At 57.3% G+C, this 16,749-nt stretch overlaps 2 protein-coding genes across 3 annotated transcripts; one reads left to right on the top strand and one right to left on the bottom strand.

Moving 5' to 3' along the window:
* Positions 1 to 79: 79 nt before the first annotated feature.
* On the top strand, positions 80 to 11,306 carry P2RX6 (purinergic receptor P2X 6). Its single transcript, XM_038575955.1, has 12 exons — positions 80 to 902; positions 1,624 to 1,774; positions 3,137 to 3,208; positions 6,484 to 6,559; positions 6,736 to 6,829; positions 6,905 to 6,985; positions 7,087 to 7,228; positions 7,316 to 7,425; positions 9,022 to 9,115; positions 9,203 to 9,268; positions 9,450 to 9,527; positions 9,614 to 11,306. Exons 1-12 carry the CDS (start codon positions 769 to 771, stop codon positions 9,779 to 9,781), a joined length of 1,266 nt encoding a protein of 421 aa, XP_038431883.1. The 5' UTR covers positions 80 to 768; the 3' UTR covers positions 9,782 to 11,306.
* Positions 11,307 to 12,078: 772 nt separating this feature from the next.
* Positions 12,079 to 15,954, bottom strand: SLC7A4 (solute carrier family 7 member 4). Of its 2 annotated transcripts, none has more exons than XM_038575952.1 (5): positions 15,854 to 15,954; positions 14,106 to 15,137; positions 13,035 to 13,672; positions 12,707 to 12,815; positions 12,079 to 12,605 (listed from the first exon to the last, which is right to left on the bottom strand). In XM_038575952.1, exons 2-5 carry the CDS (start codon positions 15,085 to 15,087, stop codon positions 12,427 to 12,429), a joined length of 1,908 nt encoding a protein of 635 aa, XP_038431880.1. In that variant the 5' UTR covers positions 15,088 to 15,137; positions 15,854 to 15,954; the 3' UTR covers positions 12,079 to 12,426. The 2 variants fall into 2 exon arrangements, with proteins under 2 accessions (XP_038431880.1, XP_038431881.1); XM_038575953.1 differs by having other exon boundaries at positions 15,877 to 15,952.
* Positions 15,955 to 16,749: the final 795 nt, after the last annotated feature.

Below are 16,749 nucleotides of genomic sequence, written 5' to 3'. Positions count from 1 at the left end.
TTTTCAGTTGCTACGGAAACGGCCGCGGGCGTGGGCCGACCTTTAGCCTACTACCAGGCTGCGCGGAGGTGAGCGTGCGCGCGCCGGGGTTCGAGCAGAGCATCGCCCCCACACCTTCCGCCGACTGGGGAACGTGGCTGACTCCGCAGCCTGTGCTTTTGTCCCTCCGCTTCCCCGGCACGCGGCGCCAGAGAAGCTGGGGAACCTTGCAATGCCCGGTCACCCTCCTCTGTGGAGCCAGAGTCAGACTCTCACCCTGTGGCTGCTAGTTCTCATGCTCTAGCGTCGCACATGCTGCTTCAGCCACCAGGAACCTTCTTCCTCTCAACTTTGCTTGTTGAGCTTCAGAATCTGCAAGTGTCAGCTCAGAGGTCATTTCTTCCTGAAGCTTTCTTTCCTTGACCTCTCCTCTGGGCTCCTGCAGCCCCCAAGCTGCCCTCTCACAGTACCTGTGACACTTGACTTCTCCTCCTCCTTCTCCTCCCCCAGGGAAGTGAAGCCAGAGGGCAGGGCGCAGGGGCTGCTCCTCTCTGCCTGGCCCTGGGCCCCCTCAGAGGGAGAGGGTGGGAGGCTCAGGGCAGCTCCTTGCTGGGGCTGAACCTGGGGCTGGGGCTGGTGGTGGAGGCTGGATCCTGTCCCCAGTGGAAGTGTCCCTTTAATAGCTTGCTGGCCTGGTCCGGTTTGGGCGCCTGCTTTACCTCCTATTCAGCTGTGGCTGCAGCTGCTGTGCTGACTCATGCGCCCCAGCAGCCGGCAGGAACTGCAAGCATGGGCTTCCCAGGGGTCTTGGCAGGCTGGGGGCTTCTGGATTACAAAACCGAGAAGTATGTGATAACCAGGAACTGGCGGGTGGGCGCCCTGCAGAGGCTACTGCAGCTCGGGGTCATGACCTACGTGGTGGGGTAAGAGAATGGCCTCTGGGCCTGGCTGGCTGGGGGGGATAATGATTGGTCCTTCTGGGTCTGTGGGTAGAGGGTTTGACTCTTCAGGGGCTGAGCTGGTGGTAGCAGAGGGGAGCAGGTTGGGACAGGGGAAGAAGTAGGCAGAAGGGATGATCTTTTGTCTAGTGGCCAGTGGATACAAGAGCAAGCTATGTGCTTGTGTCCTCCCGTGTGCCCACCTGCCTCCTTTCTTGTGTCTTGTTTCCAAGCCCATATTGATGTCTGGGCACAGAGCAAGATGGGTCCCTATCTGTACCCAGGAGGCCCCTGGTGGGAGAGAAGGTAGTCAGTCCTTGATGCTTGGGAGAGCTGGAATACTAAAATTCCTATAGGGACCACCAGTTTTAGCTGAGTCAGAGGAGTCTTTGTGGAGGAGTTGAGCCTAACCATGTAGAGGGAGGGTGTTGACCGGTGAAGGGGGTGATGGTGGGCATCTCCAAGCCCATGAGTGCCTGACAGGGGACATGCATGAAAGGCACTGGCTCTCTGATCGTGGTTGGACCTTTTGGGCTGTGCAGGGTGTTTGGTGTGGGAAATGAGGCTGGAGGGGAGGCAGAGGCCCTAAATGCTGGGCTGGGAGCCTGTGTGATGTGTGAAGAGAAAGGCCGAGAGGGTAGGGCCCACTCTGCCCCTCTTTACCCTGACCAGGGACATACCACACTGCCCATCGCTTCTTCCTAAGGTGGGCTCTCCTCGCCAAGAAAGGATACCAGGAGCGAGACCTGGACCCCCAGATTTCTGTCATCACCAAACTCAAAGGGGTTTCTGTGACCCAGATCAAGGAGCTGGGTAACCGGCTATGGGACGTAGCAGATTTCGTGAAGCCACCACAGGTAGGTGCCTTGGTTCTGCTGCTAGGCGGTGACACTTCTGATACCACCCTTGCAGCGAGCATGTGCCTGAGAGGCACCTGATGCCTGAGCGGGATGCTGGAACGATCATAGGCCTGGGCTTGGGAAGGGCCTTACACAGGAGTGGTCCCTGGACAGGGTTTTCTGGGATGTGTGAGAGGTTTCTAGGTGGACAAGGGGGTGGACAAGGGGATGGACCAAGTAGCCACGCCAGAGGAACTGCCTTTAGAAAGGCTGCACCTAGAAGAGTGGAATGTTTAGGAACTCAAGTCTTGAGCTTGAGGCTGGGGCTGGAGAAGCTTGGGAGGCCAGAGCCTGGGGCTTCCTGAATGCTCCCCTCCCTGACCTGGGGCACTGCTGTCAGGTGCTCCTCCTCTGTCGCTCCCATGCAGTATTTCCAACTCCTTTCTCCACCCAGATTGTCTACAGTCTCAGTTTCTACCTTTATCCTACCAATGCCAAAATTGTAGCCCCATCAACCACCCACCCCCAGTACAGCTGCCTCCTGGCACACCTTTCCTGTCCAAAGAGAAATCGTCACCCTCTCCCAGTGTGGCCTCTTTTCATCCAACGAGGGCCCAAACTGGACCTGTGCCCCCTGTGCATTCCATCACCTGGTAGTGTTCACGGCTGCCTATGTCTTACCTGGATGAGACCATGATCTTCTAGTGGGTTCCCCGGCATAATCCACCCAGCAGCCAGCCTGAGCGTCCTATGTGACATCACTCAGACCCTACCAGCCCTTGTTTCCACCCTGGGAAGACTCCCTTTCCATGGTGGTGGCTACCAAATCCTTCCAGATATTGACCACTATCACAGCTGCTGCCTTCTCTCCTTCCTGGGTGTGCATTGCCCCAAACTTGAGCTCACACACACAGCACTTGGGTGTCAGCCACCCTGCCTCTCCTTAGCCACCCTTTGCCTACGCAGAGCTCACCACCTGCTCCCCCAACCCCCATCCATGTGTATAATGAGGGGCCCACCTCCCCACTTGCCTAGGCGCATCCCCAGTCCATCTCAGCTCTGGATCTTCAGTGCCTAGAAGCAGGAGGTGCGTGGACATTTCTGGCAGAGAGAATGAGTAGGAACATGAAAAGTATACTTTTTTTTTTTTTTTATGAAAAGTATACTTATCTCAAAGAAGCAGCTATGGACTTAGAAAAGGCCAGAAACCCAGCCAGCCTCTGATCTCTACTTCAATTGGCCTCACTGGAGGTACTCTCCTGAAGTGGAGTTGGTGACTCGATCAGGCCAGGACCCTCTTCCCCACAAGCCAAGCTGCCACTTCTGGCCTGACCCTTTGGGGAAGGGAAGCAAAGACCAACCCTGACACTTGCTTTCTAGGGAGAGAACACGTTCTTCTTGGTGACCAATTTTCTTGTGACACCAGAACAAGTTCAGGACAAATGCCCAGAGGTAAGGCTTCCCAGGAGCTCTCCGGCGGGCCCCTAGTCCTCTGCCAGCCCTGGGTCACCAGCCACATTACCCCAGGGAGCTCTCTTAGCTGAGAGTTCAGTATGTGCTACTGTATCCCAGGCACTGAGCTAAAGCCTTTTTGTGAATCATTCCACTTAATCTTCACAAATATCCTGCTTGGTAGGAATTACTGTGATCCTATTTAAGATGAGAAAACAGGAGGACACCTGGGTGGTTCAGCAGTTAAGTGTCTGCCTTTGGTTTGGGGCCTGATCCCAGCATCTGGGATCGAGTCCCACGTCGGGCTCCCTGAATGGAGCCTGCTTCTCCCTCTGCCTGTGTCTCTGCCTCTCTCTCTGTGTCTCTCATGAATAAATAAATAAAATCTTTATTTATTTTTAGATAGAGAGAGTACAAGGGTGTACATGAGTTGGGTGAGAGGCAGAGAGGGAGACAGAAGAAGAATTTTGAAGGAGACTCCCCACCAAGCAGGAAGCCCCATGTGAGGGTTGATCCCAGGACCTCGAGATTATGACCTGAACCAAAATCAAGAGCCAACCACTTAACTGAGTGAGCCCCCCCCACCAAGGTGCTCCGACCACTTCTTTGCTATGCACAGTCTCTATTAATGTGTCCCAAGTCAGCTTCCATTTTTGTGGGCAAACACAGGACACTCCTGCTTACTGAGCTCAGGGTCACTTATGATCTCTGGATATTTTTAACTACAACTGTGGTCACACCGGAGCCTCTCACCCCCTATTCTTGTCTATTTCTCATCCAGAATCGCAGGTTTACTTCTTGAAATCTCACCTTTTCCCCTTGCCTAAGGATGTCCCACGGATCCAGTATCTGTCACAAAGCACACTTGCTCTTCCCTCCAGCTGTGGGTTTTTTTTCCAAAAAAGTTTTTATTGTGATAAAATACACGTAACATAAAACTTACGTTCTTACCAATTTTTTTAAGATTTTTTATTTATTCATTCATCAGAGAGAGAGAGGCAGAGACACAGGGAGAGGGAGAAGCAGGCTCAATGCCGGGAGCCTGACGTAGGACTCGATCCCGGGTCTCCAGGATCACACCCTGGGCTGAAGGCGGCGCTAAACCACTGAGCCATCCAGGGATCCCCGTTCTTACCAATTTTTAAGCATATGGTTGTCCAGCTGTGGATTTTGTTTGAGCAGCTGGGACTCAGGACATAACCCTGGAAGCTTACCTCCATGGTAACCTCTTTTTTTTTTTTTTGTAACCTCTTTTTTAAAACAAGCCCAACGTGGGGATCCCTGGGTGGCGCAGCGGTTTGGCGCCTGCCTTTGGCCCAGGGCGCAATCCTGGAGACCCGGGATCGAATCCCACATCGGACTCTCGGTGCATGGAGCCTGCTTCTCCCTCTGCCTGTGTCTCTGCCTCTCTCTCATTCTGTGTGTGACTATCATAAATAAATAAAAATTAAAAAAAAATTTTAAAACAAGCCTAACGTTAGATTGCTTATGGGGCTGGAGAGTAACTGTGTGGTCCCCTGTCCCCTGTGTCCTGGTTCTTGGTGCCACCACAGATGCTAGGGGTGTCATATGTCCCAGGCTGGCCCCACCTGCAGAGGAGGTGAAGCATGTGGACAAAGGATGTGCAAATGCACATGGTGTCCTTTCTTCTCTAAATGTTCCGAAGACATCTAATTAATCAGATCGGTTTGTAGGCTGTTCTGAAATTTCACTGAAGCCATCATTCCGTGTGTTCTGGAATCCATGTGATTCCTCTTTGCCTCGTGTCCTGGCTCTGAGCTCTTCCCAGGAAACTTCTGGGGCTGGGAAGCATTCATCAGATCGGGCCACGAGGCTTCCTGAGACTAGCCAGGGTTCCTGCTAGCTCCTCTCAGGGGTCCTGGTCCTCTGGTCCCCCCAACACATGCACTGTTCTCCTTGGAGAGTCAGGCCATCAGCAAACACCTGCTGAGTCTCGGGGCAGGTTGGGGTGGGGTGGGGGGGGCAAGGCCCGATGCTGAGGATGCAAAACTCCACCCCTTGTACCTCAAGCAACCTGCACGGGCAGCCCAGCCAAGGTAGCAGGTCCTGTGATGCGGACAGAGCTGTAGCTGGAGACCCAGGGAGGCGTGCCTGCCAGCCCAGGGCCTCAGGGAGGGTTTCCCACAGGACTCGAGTCTCAGGTGGGATCTTGAGAATGTCCAGGCAGAGGCAGCTGTGTGAGCAAAGGCCCCAAGCTATGTGAGATGAGGCTCCTCCGGGGTCACCTGCTACGGAGTGGGGTTGGAGCTTAGATTGGGATTGAGGTGGCAAGGGGGAGCAGGTAGCCCAAGATCTCAGGGGCCCTGTGTACTCTGCTAAGTAGCTGAACTTGATCACAGGAGCGTGGTGGAGCCAGGGATGGTCTCTGCTGAGAGAATGGAGGCAGATGATGCAGAGACCAGGCCCTGTGGTGGTCACCATGGAGTCGGATAGGAGGGGAGATGGTGGCCCAACCAGGCTCAGAGAGGAAGGGCGGACTCAGGACACAGGTGGCCCCACTCTATCCTCTGCCCCCTTATCGTGGTCCCGACCCTCCACGATCCCCCTGTCTCACCTGGCTCGGACTCCCTGAGCCCTTCTCGCCACCCTGGCACTGTGCTCCTCCTGCTGTTCGTGAGTTAGGTGACCTGAACAATGATGTTCATTGTCAGCCTGGGGCAGAACTGTGTCTGTGGGACTGTGCCTTCCTCTTCAAGGGCCTAGGGCCCCCAGAAAGCATGCCACCCCTCCCTTTTTGTTAATCCCTAGAATACTGGGAGTGTGCGGGCCCTCATGGCAGGTTTTACAGAAGAACAAGCAGGGGAGGGACTAGCCTGTGGTCCCTCAGTTCTGTGCTGCTACCTACTTCCCCACCCAGACCCCTGCAACCAGGGGCCTGCCCTTCGTTCACCGCACCCCGGACCTCCACCCTGGCACAAACTTGCCCTTCCCAGAGTCCCTTCACCTTCCTAGTTGTCATCTGAGTGGGACCAGAAGACCTGGGCCTCTGGAGGGCAGATAACTCAGAAACGAAGGAGGCTTGCTCTGCCTTGGATACAGCACCTGCATCCCTAACTGGCTGGGGGACCGATCACCACCCTCCTCTGACCACATCCTTTTTTTTGTACCCTCCAGCTTGCCCATGTGCCCCCTGAACTCAGGCATCTCTCTGGGGCTAAGGCTGGAGGGTTGTGTCCCTGTAGGCTTCAGGGCTGGGTCACAGAGGGGAGACACTCCCTGGGCCCTTGGCAATTCTGCTTCCACCACCACCCCAGCACCCCTCCATTCCGCTGGCTAATTGCTGGGCCGACGAGGACTGTCCTGAAGGGGAGACGGGGACGCACAGCCACGGTAACTGTGGGCCCTGTCCTCTGGGTTGGGGCTCTGGGGCTGGGACCCTGGGTGGCTCTTGAGAGCAGGCCTGGTGGTGCCTCTCCATCTCTCCTTTCTGTCGATGCCCAACACCCCCCCCCCACCCCCGGGCCTGTGGAGACTTGGAGGCCTGGAGTTTGTCTTGTGTTTTCAAGGCATAAAAACAGGCCAGTGTGTGGAATTCAACGGTACCCACAGGACCTGTGAGATCCAGGGCTGGTGCCCCGTGGAGAGCGGCACTGTGCCTGTGTAAGTGACCCCTCCGCCTCCAGGGCCGGGCCCCAGAACCACAGGACATGCCCTTCACGTGCCCTCTGCCCGCAGGAAGCCACTACTGGTCCAGGCAGAGAACTTCACCCTGTTTGTCAAGAACACAGTCACCTTCAACAAGTTCAATTTTTCCAAGTAAGTGTGGGTGGGTCCTGTGGGTCCCAGACCTTCCTTGTCTTCTACCTGACCTGACTCCCCTCCCCCGCACTGTCCAACCCCACCCCCCGACCCCCCAGGTCCAATGCCTTGGACACCTGGGATGCCACTTACTTCAAGCGCTGCCGCTACGACTCACACTACAGCCCCTACTGCCCTGTGTTCCGCATTGGGGACCTCGTGGCTGCAGCTGGAGGGGTCTTTGAGGACCTGGCGTTGCTGGTGGGTCCATGGGGGGAGGCTTCCAGAGGGCTCAGGGGGAGGGCCCGGGGCCTGCGTGCTGGTGAAGCAGCGATGTGCTGTGTGCAGGGAGGTGCTGTGGGAGTCCGAGTCCACTGGGATTGTGACCTGGATGCTGGGGCTTCCGACTGCCGGCCCCATTACTCCTTCCAGCTGCAGGAGAGGAGCTACAATTTCAGGTGCGGCCCCCACTGCCCTCCTGCTGCTGCCTGTGGGCTCTGGGCTCCGCCTGTCCTGTGGCAGCCAGGACCCACCGGACCCGGCCCAGCTCTCTGGACACTCCCTTGTGTGTGCGAGGAGGCCCCCAGGGCAGGAGGGGTGATCTCAGCTCCCGGTCCCCCAGCTTGGGCTCTGTCCAGCCTCTCTCCTGAGCTGGTCCCCCTCTGTCCCTTGGGACTCCCCACTCTAGCCCCTCCCCTGCCCTACCCCACCTCTGGCATCTCCCTCCTCAGCACAGGGGGGTTTCTTTTTTAATTGTGCCTTAGCTTTTAGCTAAACAATTTCAAAAATCTATAGAAAAGTTCAAAGATTAGTACTGTGAACACCCATACCCATTTACTCTTTATCTGGGCTTTTAGGTTTTATTTTTTGGGTTTTTTTTGGGGGGGGGGTATTTTTCACCATTTTGCCACATTTGCTTTCTCTCTCCCTCTCTAGAGTGAGTGGATATATTTAGATAGATTTCAAAGGAACCATCTGAAAATGAATGGTGGACATCTGACACCCTTCCTCCCGACACTGTTAGAGAATAAGGACCTGCCCCACGTGACTGCTGTCCCATTGCCACACTCTAAGAGCTTAACATCGGCAGGACAAATCTAATATTTAACTTTCCCCAACTATGCCAATAATAGTCCTATATCTTTTTTAAAAAAGATTTTATTTATTTACTTGAGAGAGAGAGAGCATGCGGGAGCAGGGGGAGGGGCAGAGCAAGAGAGAGAAAGAGAGAGAGAGAAGCAGACTCCCCACTGAGAAGGGAGCCTGACATGGGGCTCTACCCAGGACCCCGGGATCACGACCTGACCAAAGGCAGATGCTCAACCAACTGAGCCACCCAGCTGCCCCATAGTCCTATATCTTTTTATTTTCCAAAGCAGGATGTACTCAGGGATGTTGCATTGCATTTATTATCACATCTTGGAGTCTCTTAAATAGATCTCCCCCACCCTGCTAGAATCCTCCTGTCACTTCCTGTCACCTGGTCATTGTCACATATATACACACACAGCCCCCAGGCCTGGAGATGGTGCCTCTTGACATTGCTCAGTGGGCTTTTCCTGGTCTGGCTTCCCTGGCTTTCCCAGCCCTTTGCAACTCTTAGAGGCTAGCTCCCTGCCCACACTCTGCTTTCCACACCCCTGTGATCCTACCTGTCCTACTTTCTCTGCCTAGAGCACTCCTTCCTGAGCCCTGGAAGACCAGCCTGAAAGTGTACCCTGCAGAAAGCCTTTCCCAGTTCATAGGGGAGAGTGGGTTCCCCCTCACCCTTTAGACTCATGGCCCAGGGCTTGGCTCCCTACCTGCCCTCACTCCCACTACCAGTGCCGGTGTAGGGACCCATCTGTCCCCTCTGCCCCCCCAGCAGGCAGGGAGCTTCCAAGAGGCAGGTGGGTCCCAAGTTGCCTTTCCCTGTGTCCTCAGCAATGACACAGGGCTGAACAGCTGGGGCTGGAGATTTATAGAGTCAATGGATGAATAAGGAGGCCTGGGAGGGCCAGCCCAGCCCAGGAGTGGCAGCAGGCAAAGCACCAGACCTCCTTTCCTGCCTTCAGGACAGCCTCTCACTGGTGGAAGGCCTCAGGTGTGGAGGCCCGGAGTCTGCTCAAGCTCTACGGGATCCGCTTTGACATCCTTGTCACTGGGCAGGTAGGAGGTGCTGGCTGAGGGCAATGGGTGGTGGGGGTGGGAGGGAGACAGTCGCCGCCCCAGAGGCTCAGTCCAGGTTGGTCTCAGGCAGGAAAGTTCGGGCTCATTCCCACGACCATCACTCTGGGCACCGGAGCAGCTTGGCTGGGTGTGGTGAGTCTGGGCAATGTGGGCTTCCTCTGGCTGCAGTGACTGTGGGTCCAGGCCCACCCGAGGGCACACCTGGGCACCCCCCACCCCCGCGCTGTGCATGATGTTGAGTCTCGGGTGAGGGCTGGGGAGGCGGCAGAAACAGGGCCGAGGGGCAGGACATAGGTGTCCTCTGCCTCTCCAGATCACCTTCCTCTGTGACCTGCTGCTCTTGTACGTGGATGAAGAAGCCCATTTCTACTGGAGTACCAAGTATGAGGAGGTGAGCTGTGGGCCTGTCCAGACCTTGGGTTCTGTGACACTTTGGAGGATGTTGACTGAGCCCTGATCTGATGTTCTCATCTGTAGGCAAAGGCCCCGAAGGTGACCACCACCCCTGAGCAGACAAAGCCAGCTTCTGCACCCCCCGCATGCGGCTGCCCAGGTGTCTTAGAGGGGACCCAGTCTGGGAACCAGACACCAACAGCAGAGTGGCCGTGCCTGGGCTCCGGCCCCCCCTCACCGGCCTGTTCCTGATGCCTGTGGCTGTTTGCTGCTGGGTGCGGGGTGGGGGCCCCGTCTTGGGGACCTGCTGGATAAAGCCCCAGCAGGACTAGGGTGGGGGGTTGGGGAAGAATCCCATCCTTCCACTCTCAGACAGGCTGTCCCTCCCCTGACACCAGCTTCAGCAGGGTGCTGCCTGGGGAGCCACAGAAACCAGTTTTGCATAGAGACCCGCAGCAGAACATGAGTCAAGAAGGGGAGACCCTAGGGCACCCATGTGGCAAGGCAGTGGTCCAGAGGGGCTCCTGCTATATCTAGGTCTAGAGAACTCTCTCCCAGTCTCTGTCACCATCAGTGCCCAGCAGCGGCCTGCTCACCAGCTGTCAGCACCGGCCCTCCCACTGGCTGTAGCAGACTCCAGCCTTCCTTCCTCTGCTGAGACTCCTATTGTAGGCAGAGCCCCTCTTTCTCAGCTGTGCTGCACTGGGGTCTATGCAAACTGGAGTCTGAAGCAAGGTAGAAAGAAGCCTGACTGGAGGGGTTGTCTCAGCTGCTCCAGTGCTGGGTTGCCTGGGGCAGGTTCCTACCCAACTCTGGGCCTCATCCATGGAATGAAGAGTGGGTAGGCAGATGATCCAACCCCTAGGAACCTCAAGCAAGGGCACATCCTTTGGTCTCACACCTGCTCAGTTTATGAGCATCAGCCCCTCCCTGGTGGTAGCCCTCAGGCTATGGGGCTTGGGAGAGGGAGGAGAGGGTGGGGGGAGCTGAGATGGTGGTCACTAGGGCCTCTGGGATCTTCTGTATGCCTCTTCATTAACCGTCCCCACATACACACACAAGCCCAACCCCTAGAACCTGCTCACCGGACCCATGGGGATAGGAGGCTGTACATCTGGAATTCATTGCTACCTAGGGTCATATCTAAGAATGTGTCAGGACATCTGCTTGTCCCAGCCTCAGGCAACTGCATTCAGGTGGCTTTGGTCATAACCCCCCACCCTAGAGCCCAGTGGCTGGAAGGAATGTCCCTAACAAAGGACACAAAGGTTTCCAGCAGGCTGGCTTGGTATCATACTGGAGAATTTCCCTTGCCCTGGAGTCCCCTGCCAGGACTCCCTGCCAGGAGGGGAGGAACAAGGGCTACAGGAGTCAAATGCCCTGTGGTTCCAGGGCAGAGGCAGGAATTTGGGAGTACCCACCCTAGGGAAGTAAGGGGCTTCTCTCTCCTGGGTCTCTGGTGACCAAGGGTGTGCTGGCAGCTTGGTGGTGGAGCAGCAAAGACCAGCTGGGGAGGGCCAGGGCTGGGGCTCAGGCTGGACTAGCATCTGGAATCATCTGACACCTGGAGCCTCAACAAAGCCTTGGGCTCCCTGCTGCTTCTCAATCCCCAGAGCAGTATCCATGGGGAGGCAGGTTCAGAAGAACCAAGGTGAGAGAACATGGCTCTGAGGCCTGGTTATCGGAGTGGGGTCACATGTACCTAGTTGTCCTCGGGGTCCAGAGAAAGCTGTTATAACTGCAGAAAGTCAAGGAGTAAAGCCTGCTAAAACCAGCAGCTTCCTGTGTAGTCTTTACAGGCAGGGGTGGGGAGTTGGAAGTATCTATGATGGGCACAGTATGGCTTTAGGGAGACCAGTGGGCCTGGAGGTGCTTGAAGCAGGCCCAGGAACTTGTACACAGGCGTGTATGCCATATTCGTATGTACCATCCTGAGCTGTTATTGCAAAGCCTTTGAGGGAAGGGGGAGAGAAAGAGAGGAGTGCCAGCTGTGACAGCTAGACAGCTGTGGCCAAGGCCTGAGGTTGGGAACAGCTGTTGCCTCAGTCTGCATATGAGTGTGCATCACCAAGGCAGGCGTGTGGCCATGTGGGCACATGCCACGAGTTGCACGTGCCCATGCAGTGTGCCTCTACATTCCCAGGCAGGCCTCAGGGACATGCTACGCTTTCTGGGAGCCTTGGAAACCCAAGAGGACCCTGGAACTCCACTGCCCTTTCTAGGCGACCTTTTCTGGGGCCCAGGCTCTGCTCTCTGGATCCCCTTGCCCAGGGGACATGTAGGGAGTCTGTAGGGGGAGCCTAACTCTACCCTTTTCACAGACGCCTCTTCCCCTGGTGTGTCCCCGGGACAGAGGGTACCAGCCTGAGGGCAGGACCCCAGGACCCAGGCCAGGAGATGTCTGTGATTCAGGGTTGTCCCAAAGCTGGTGCCTCCCTCTTGCCAAACCTCGGCATCTTTGCTGTGGTTCGAGGACAATCAGTTGGCTCCCAGGGACAGAAAAGCATTCACTCAGTGCCACAAAGAACACAATGGTGGATGCAGCAGCAGATCACGTGGCTGGCCAAGAGGTTATTATTGTGGATATCTGGGGCTGTGGGCCTGTTCCTGGCCCACCCCAACCCACTTCAGCCCACCCCATCTGCCCAAATAGCTGTAGTTGTTCATGAACAGGAAGATGCTGGGCAAAATACTCACCCTACCAGTCCTGGCCAGGGCCCACTCCCCAAAACCCAAAACCAGGCACTTGGGCTAAGGCCCTAAGGTCTCGAGGACCCTTCTCAGCATGGGCAGGCCGGCAAACCTGAGCTGGCTCAGATAGAAGGGTCTCCCAGCCCCTCTGGGCCCCCAAGGAGGTGGGGTGGGCAGAGCAAGTGTGGACAGGTCTCCAGCTCAATTCATGGACTGGTGGGCTGCTCTGTGGGGCTGGGCTCCTGGGTGGGGGGCTGCACCGTCTGTACAGACTCCTCCAGGTTGGTGCTGGGGAACACCACGTAGTGTGAGGTGGTCAGCTCTGGTGGCTCCTGCCGGTTCTGTTTGCTGTGCCAGATGCCATAGCAGAAATACACGGCGAGTCCTGCAGGAGTTGTGGGAGACTGAGGGGCAGGTCCCAGCCCTGCTCACCCTCCTTTCCTTCCTGCGGTCCACCGAGGGCCCCAAGCCTGATCCCCCACTCACCGATCAGCAGCCAGATGGAGACACGCACCCAAGTCAAGTAGCTTAGCTTCAGCATGAGGCAGATGTTGAGGAGGATGCTCAGGGCTGGAGTCAGGGGCACCATGGGGATCTGACAAGGCAAGAACAGGGCGGGACTGGGCTGCAGGGAAGGTCTGCTGCGCAGGGCCTGGTTTGTCAAGCGTCCACTTTGCCATGCAGAAAGAGAGGGGGATGGGTGCGTGGGCCTCCCCAACCCTGTGAGCCCTGGTTCATCCTGCCACAGCAGAGGAGGAAGGGGCAAAGCGAGCTAGCTGGATGACAGGCAGCAGGCATTGGCTGGGGGAGGTACCTGGAATGTATCTTTCCGCTGTTGCTCGTGGACCCCCAGGATGAAGAGGCTGAGCAGAAATGTGACAGAGCTGAGCAGCAGGAGCAGGATGTAGCCCCAGTTTGGGAGATGCAGGACTGAATCCCCGAAGACCAGTACACAAGCCAGGGTGATGGCCGAGGCCACCAGGATGCTGAGTGCCCAAGCCACAGCAGCTCCGGGGCTGCACCTACCTAGGAAGCCCAGGTAGGGCCTCAGGGCTGGCCGCAGCTGCCCAGGCTCAGAGGCTGAGGCCTGATTAGTGCCCACCAGCTGGGCGTGGTCTGAGAAAGAGTGGTACTCTTTGACCCTGGGGCTAGGGCTGGCTGGGCTTGGGGAACTGGATGGAGGGGACTTCTGGAAGCGTAGCACAAGAATGCTGGTGGCCACGAAAGTGTAGGCCAGCAGTGTGCCGATGGACAGGAACTGAACCAGTGCCTCGAGGTCCAGCAGCAGTGCCAGTAAAGACATGAGGCTCCCGAACACAGCGATGCCCGCCAAGGGCACCTGTGTCCGGGGGTGCACTCGGGCAAACACCTGGAAGAAGAGCCCATCGACGGCCATGGCGTAGACGATGCGTGGCAGGGAGAAGAGGCTGCTGAGCAGGACAGTGTTCATGGCTGTGGCAGAGAGTGGAGAACTGGTGAGCATGGTGGACAGGCCCACTAGGGGCCTCTGCTGGGAGCCAGGGCATGCCGCCAACCCTGGGGAACACCAACAGGAGTTTGTCTGGGTTATCAGAATGAGCCTGAGTGCATGTGGGGTGTTGGATTGTTACCTCACCCCCCAAGAATGGGACACCCTGGTTTAGGTGACAGGCCCATCAGAGAATCTGATGAGCAGTGGGTCCTTCTCCCAGGAAAGGACTTGCTCAGAACTGACATTTTATGTACAATCGGGAGGGGGCAGTGAAGGGGGCCTTCCAACAAGACAAGAGAGGCTCGTGATCAGCACCTTCCTGGGCCCGCTATGCAACTGGGAAAAGACCGAGACGGAGAAGCCTAGGGCAGCCCGGGCCCTGCTCACGCCCCCCTCGCCCGATCGGGCCCTTACTGCAGATGGAGCCGGCGGCCACGATGAAGCCCGCCCAGCTGTAGCCCCGCCGGTAGAAGGCGTCGGCGAGCGCGGAGTTGGGGTTCAGGCTGTGCCACGGCACCATGAGGGTGAGCACGGCGGAGACGAGGATGTAGGCGCCGGCTGCCAGGCCAAGCGAGACGGAGATGGCTATCGGCACGGCTCGCTTCGGGTTCCTGGCCTCCTCGCTGGAGGCGGCGATGACATCGAAGCCCACGAAGGCGTAGAAGCAGGTGGCGGTGCCAGCCATGATGCCCGAGAAGCCAAAAGGCGCAAAGCCACCCTCCTCAGCACTCCAGTTCTGCGGGCGGGCCAGGACGAAGCCCAGGATGATGATGAAGAGGATGAGGAGCAGGCTGATGACGGTGAAGGTGTGGTTGAGCCAGGAGGAGACCCGGGCCCCGCAGGAGATGAAGGCGGAGGCCAAAAGCACGATGGCAGCAGCCAGGAAGTCGGGGTAGTGCGCCAGCAGGGGCACCTGCCAGGTCCCGATGTGGGCCTGGGTGAAGTTGTGGATGCGGTGGCCGAACATGGAGTCCAGGTAGCCGCTCCAGGCGCGGGCCACGGCTGCGCCCCCGATGAGGTACTCGAGCAGCACATTCCAGCCGATGAGGAAGGCCCACAGCTCGCCCATGGACACGTAGGTGAACAGGTAGGCCGAGCCCGTGCGGGGTAAGCGGGCCCCGAACTCCGCGTAGCACAGGCCTGACAGCAGGGAGGCCACGGCGGCCAGAGCGAAGGACAAGAGCACCGCGGGGCCGGCCATCTCCTTCGCCACCGTGCCTGTGAGCACGTAGAGGCCCGAGCCCACCATGCCACCCAGGCCCAACAGGGTCAGGTCCAGGGTGGACAGGCAGCGCTGCAGGGACGTCTCCATGGCAGACTCCTCCAGTGGCTTCAGCCGGTTCAGCTTCTGGCAGAAGCGTGCCAGGCTGGCAGTGCTGGGCAGCCCCCTGGCCATGGTGGGCGGCGGAGAGGAGCACCAAGGCAGCTGCGGGCACCTACCAGGGGCTGGGGGGGAATGACAGATTGCCCAACCAGGTACCGAGCAGGCTTCAGTCCGCGCTGTCCCTTCCCCTGGGGACCCAAGTGCCTGCGCAGCTAGGGCGCCTGAGGGCTGGGATGGGTCAGGAGTGGCAGGAGGTCACAGGGAAGCATAGAGGTCCTGCCTGCCTCCGGCCAGGTGAGGGAACCTTGTGCAGTCCGACCTGGGCACATTTGGGTGGGGAGGCCTGAGCGTGGGAAGGGTGCAGCTCCAGGAAGTGGGGTTGGGAAACTGCTCCTTCGTCTGGCACCCCAGAACAAGGTGGAAACCTCAGGCTTCTCCGGAGCTGAGCCAGGCCTCCAGGCCTCCAGGCCTCCAGGACCCGGAACAGGAGGGGCTCTGCTGCCCTGGGCGTCAACCAGTCAGCCACCTGGCCTCTGACAGTGGCACTCACCACCAGCACCCCCCCACACACACACACACACACACGGGCACACGCGCACGCACGCGCGCACACCCCCGCCCCTCGGGGCCTGGGTATCTGCGCACCCGGCCAGGAGGCGGGGCGCTCCTGGCCCGGAGCCCCAAGCCGAAGCTCCGAAGCTCCGTGCCCTGCCCCCGCCCCGACAGGCCACCTCCGCCACCGCCACCGCCGCCACCGCCGCCAAAGCCAGAGCCAGAGCCAGAGCCAGTTCCACTCGGGTATCCGAGCCTTTGCCTCCTCTCAGGCCAGACTACGTACCTGCAGGAGTCGCTGAGACTCACCTGCTGTCCCTGCTGCCGCTGCTCTGCGCGCTGTGCCGGCCCTGCCTGGGTGGCGCCGCCTGCACCCAGAGCCCGCCCCCAGTCCTCCTGCGCCCGATCCAGCGAGGCCCCACCCACCTCGCTGTCACACCAGTACCCAGATAGCCCACCAAACCCATACCTCACCCGACAGCGACCTGAGCTCCCCGAATCTGGAGAAGTGTGACACTATTCCTGTGTCTGATTCACAGATGAGGAGGCCCAGAACACCAGGTAAGCGACTAATCCAGATCACTGGACTGGCCTTGGGAAGGCAGGCAAGGTTAAGGACCAGGTCTGGAGGCATCTGGAACCCACCAGCTTGCCACTGCTGCAATAACCCTCTTTGATTCTTCACCCCAGCATATGTACTCCATTCAGCTGTTTTCTAAGAGTAGATCTTAAGTGTTCTCACCCCAAAAAAGTAAATATGCGATGCAATGGATGTGTTAATGAACTAGATAGGAAGAATTTTTTCACTGGGTTTAAGTAAATCAAATCATTGTGATGTATGCTTTAAATATCTTACAGTTGTGTTAATTATATCTCAATAAAGCTGGAAAAAAAATCCCCAAATCAATTGTATTCCTATACACTAACAATGAACTCTCCAGAATGAAATTAAGAAAATAACTCTGCTATGTAGTCCCAGAAAGAATAAGTACATATATATTTTATAAAGATTTTATATATTTATTCATGACAGACACAGAGAGGCAGAGACATAGACAGAGGGAGAAGCCGTAGGGATCCCCAGACCCGGGATCATGCCCTGAGCTGAAGGCAGATGCTCAACCATTGAACTACCCGGGTGTCCCAGAATAAGTATATTTGTAAAGATATCTAGAATAATTT

Source organism: Canis lupus, chromosome 26 (assembly GCF_011100685.1).
Source record: "Canis lupus familiaris isolate Mischka breed German Shepherd chromosome 26, alternate assembly UU_Cfam_GSD_1.0, whole genome shotgun sequence".
Lineage (NCBI taxonomy): Eukaryota > Metazoa > Chordata > Mammalia > Carnivora > Canidae > Canis > Canis lupus.
The sequence above is the reverse complement of the archived record's forward strand: the minus strand, read 5'-3'. Positions and strand labels throughout refer to the sequence as shown.

Bases quoted from the DNA above. Each gene is read 5' to 3' on its own strand.
- P2RX6 (XM_038575955.1), top strand. From the start codon at position 769: ATGGGCTTCCCAGGGGTCTTGGCAGGCTGGGGGCTTCTGGATTACAAA. The intron at 6,986-7,086 runs GTAAGTGTGGGT...CCGACCCCCCAG, and splicing joins AACAAGTTCAATTTTTCCAA to GTCCAATGCCTTGGACACCT. The intron at 9,116-9,202 runs GTAGGAGGTGCT...GGTTGGTCTCAG, and splicing joins ACATCCTTGTCACTGGGCAG to GCAGGAAAGTTCGGGCTCAT.
- SLC7A4 (XM_038575952.1), bottom strand. From the start codon at position 15,087: ATGGCCAGGGGGCTGCCCAGCACTGCCAGCCTGGCACGCTTCTGCCAG. The intron at 12,816-13,034 runs GTACCTCCCCCA...TTGCCTTGTCAG, and splicing joins AGCGGAAAGATACATTCCAG to ATCCCCATGGTGCCCCTGAC. The intron at 12,606-12,706 runs GTGAGTGGGGGA...CAACTCCTGCAG, and splicing joins CTCCATCTGGCTGCTGATCG to GACTCGCCGTGTATTTCTGC.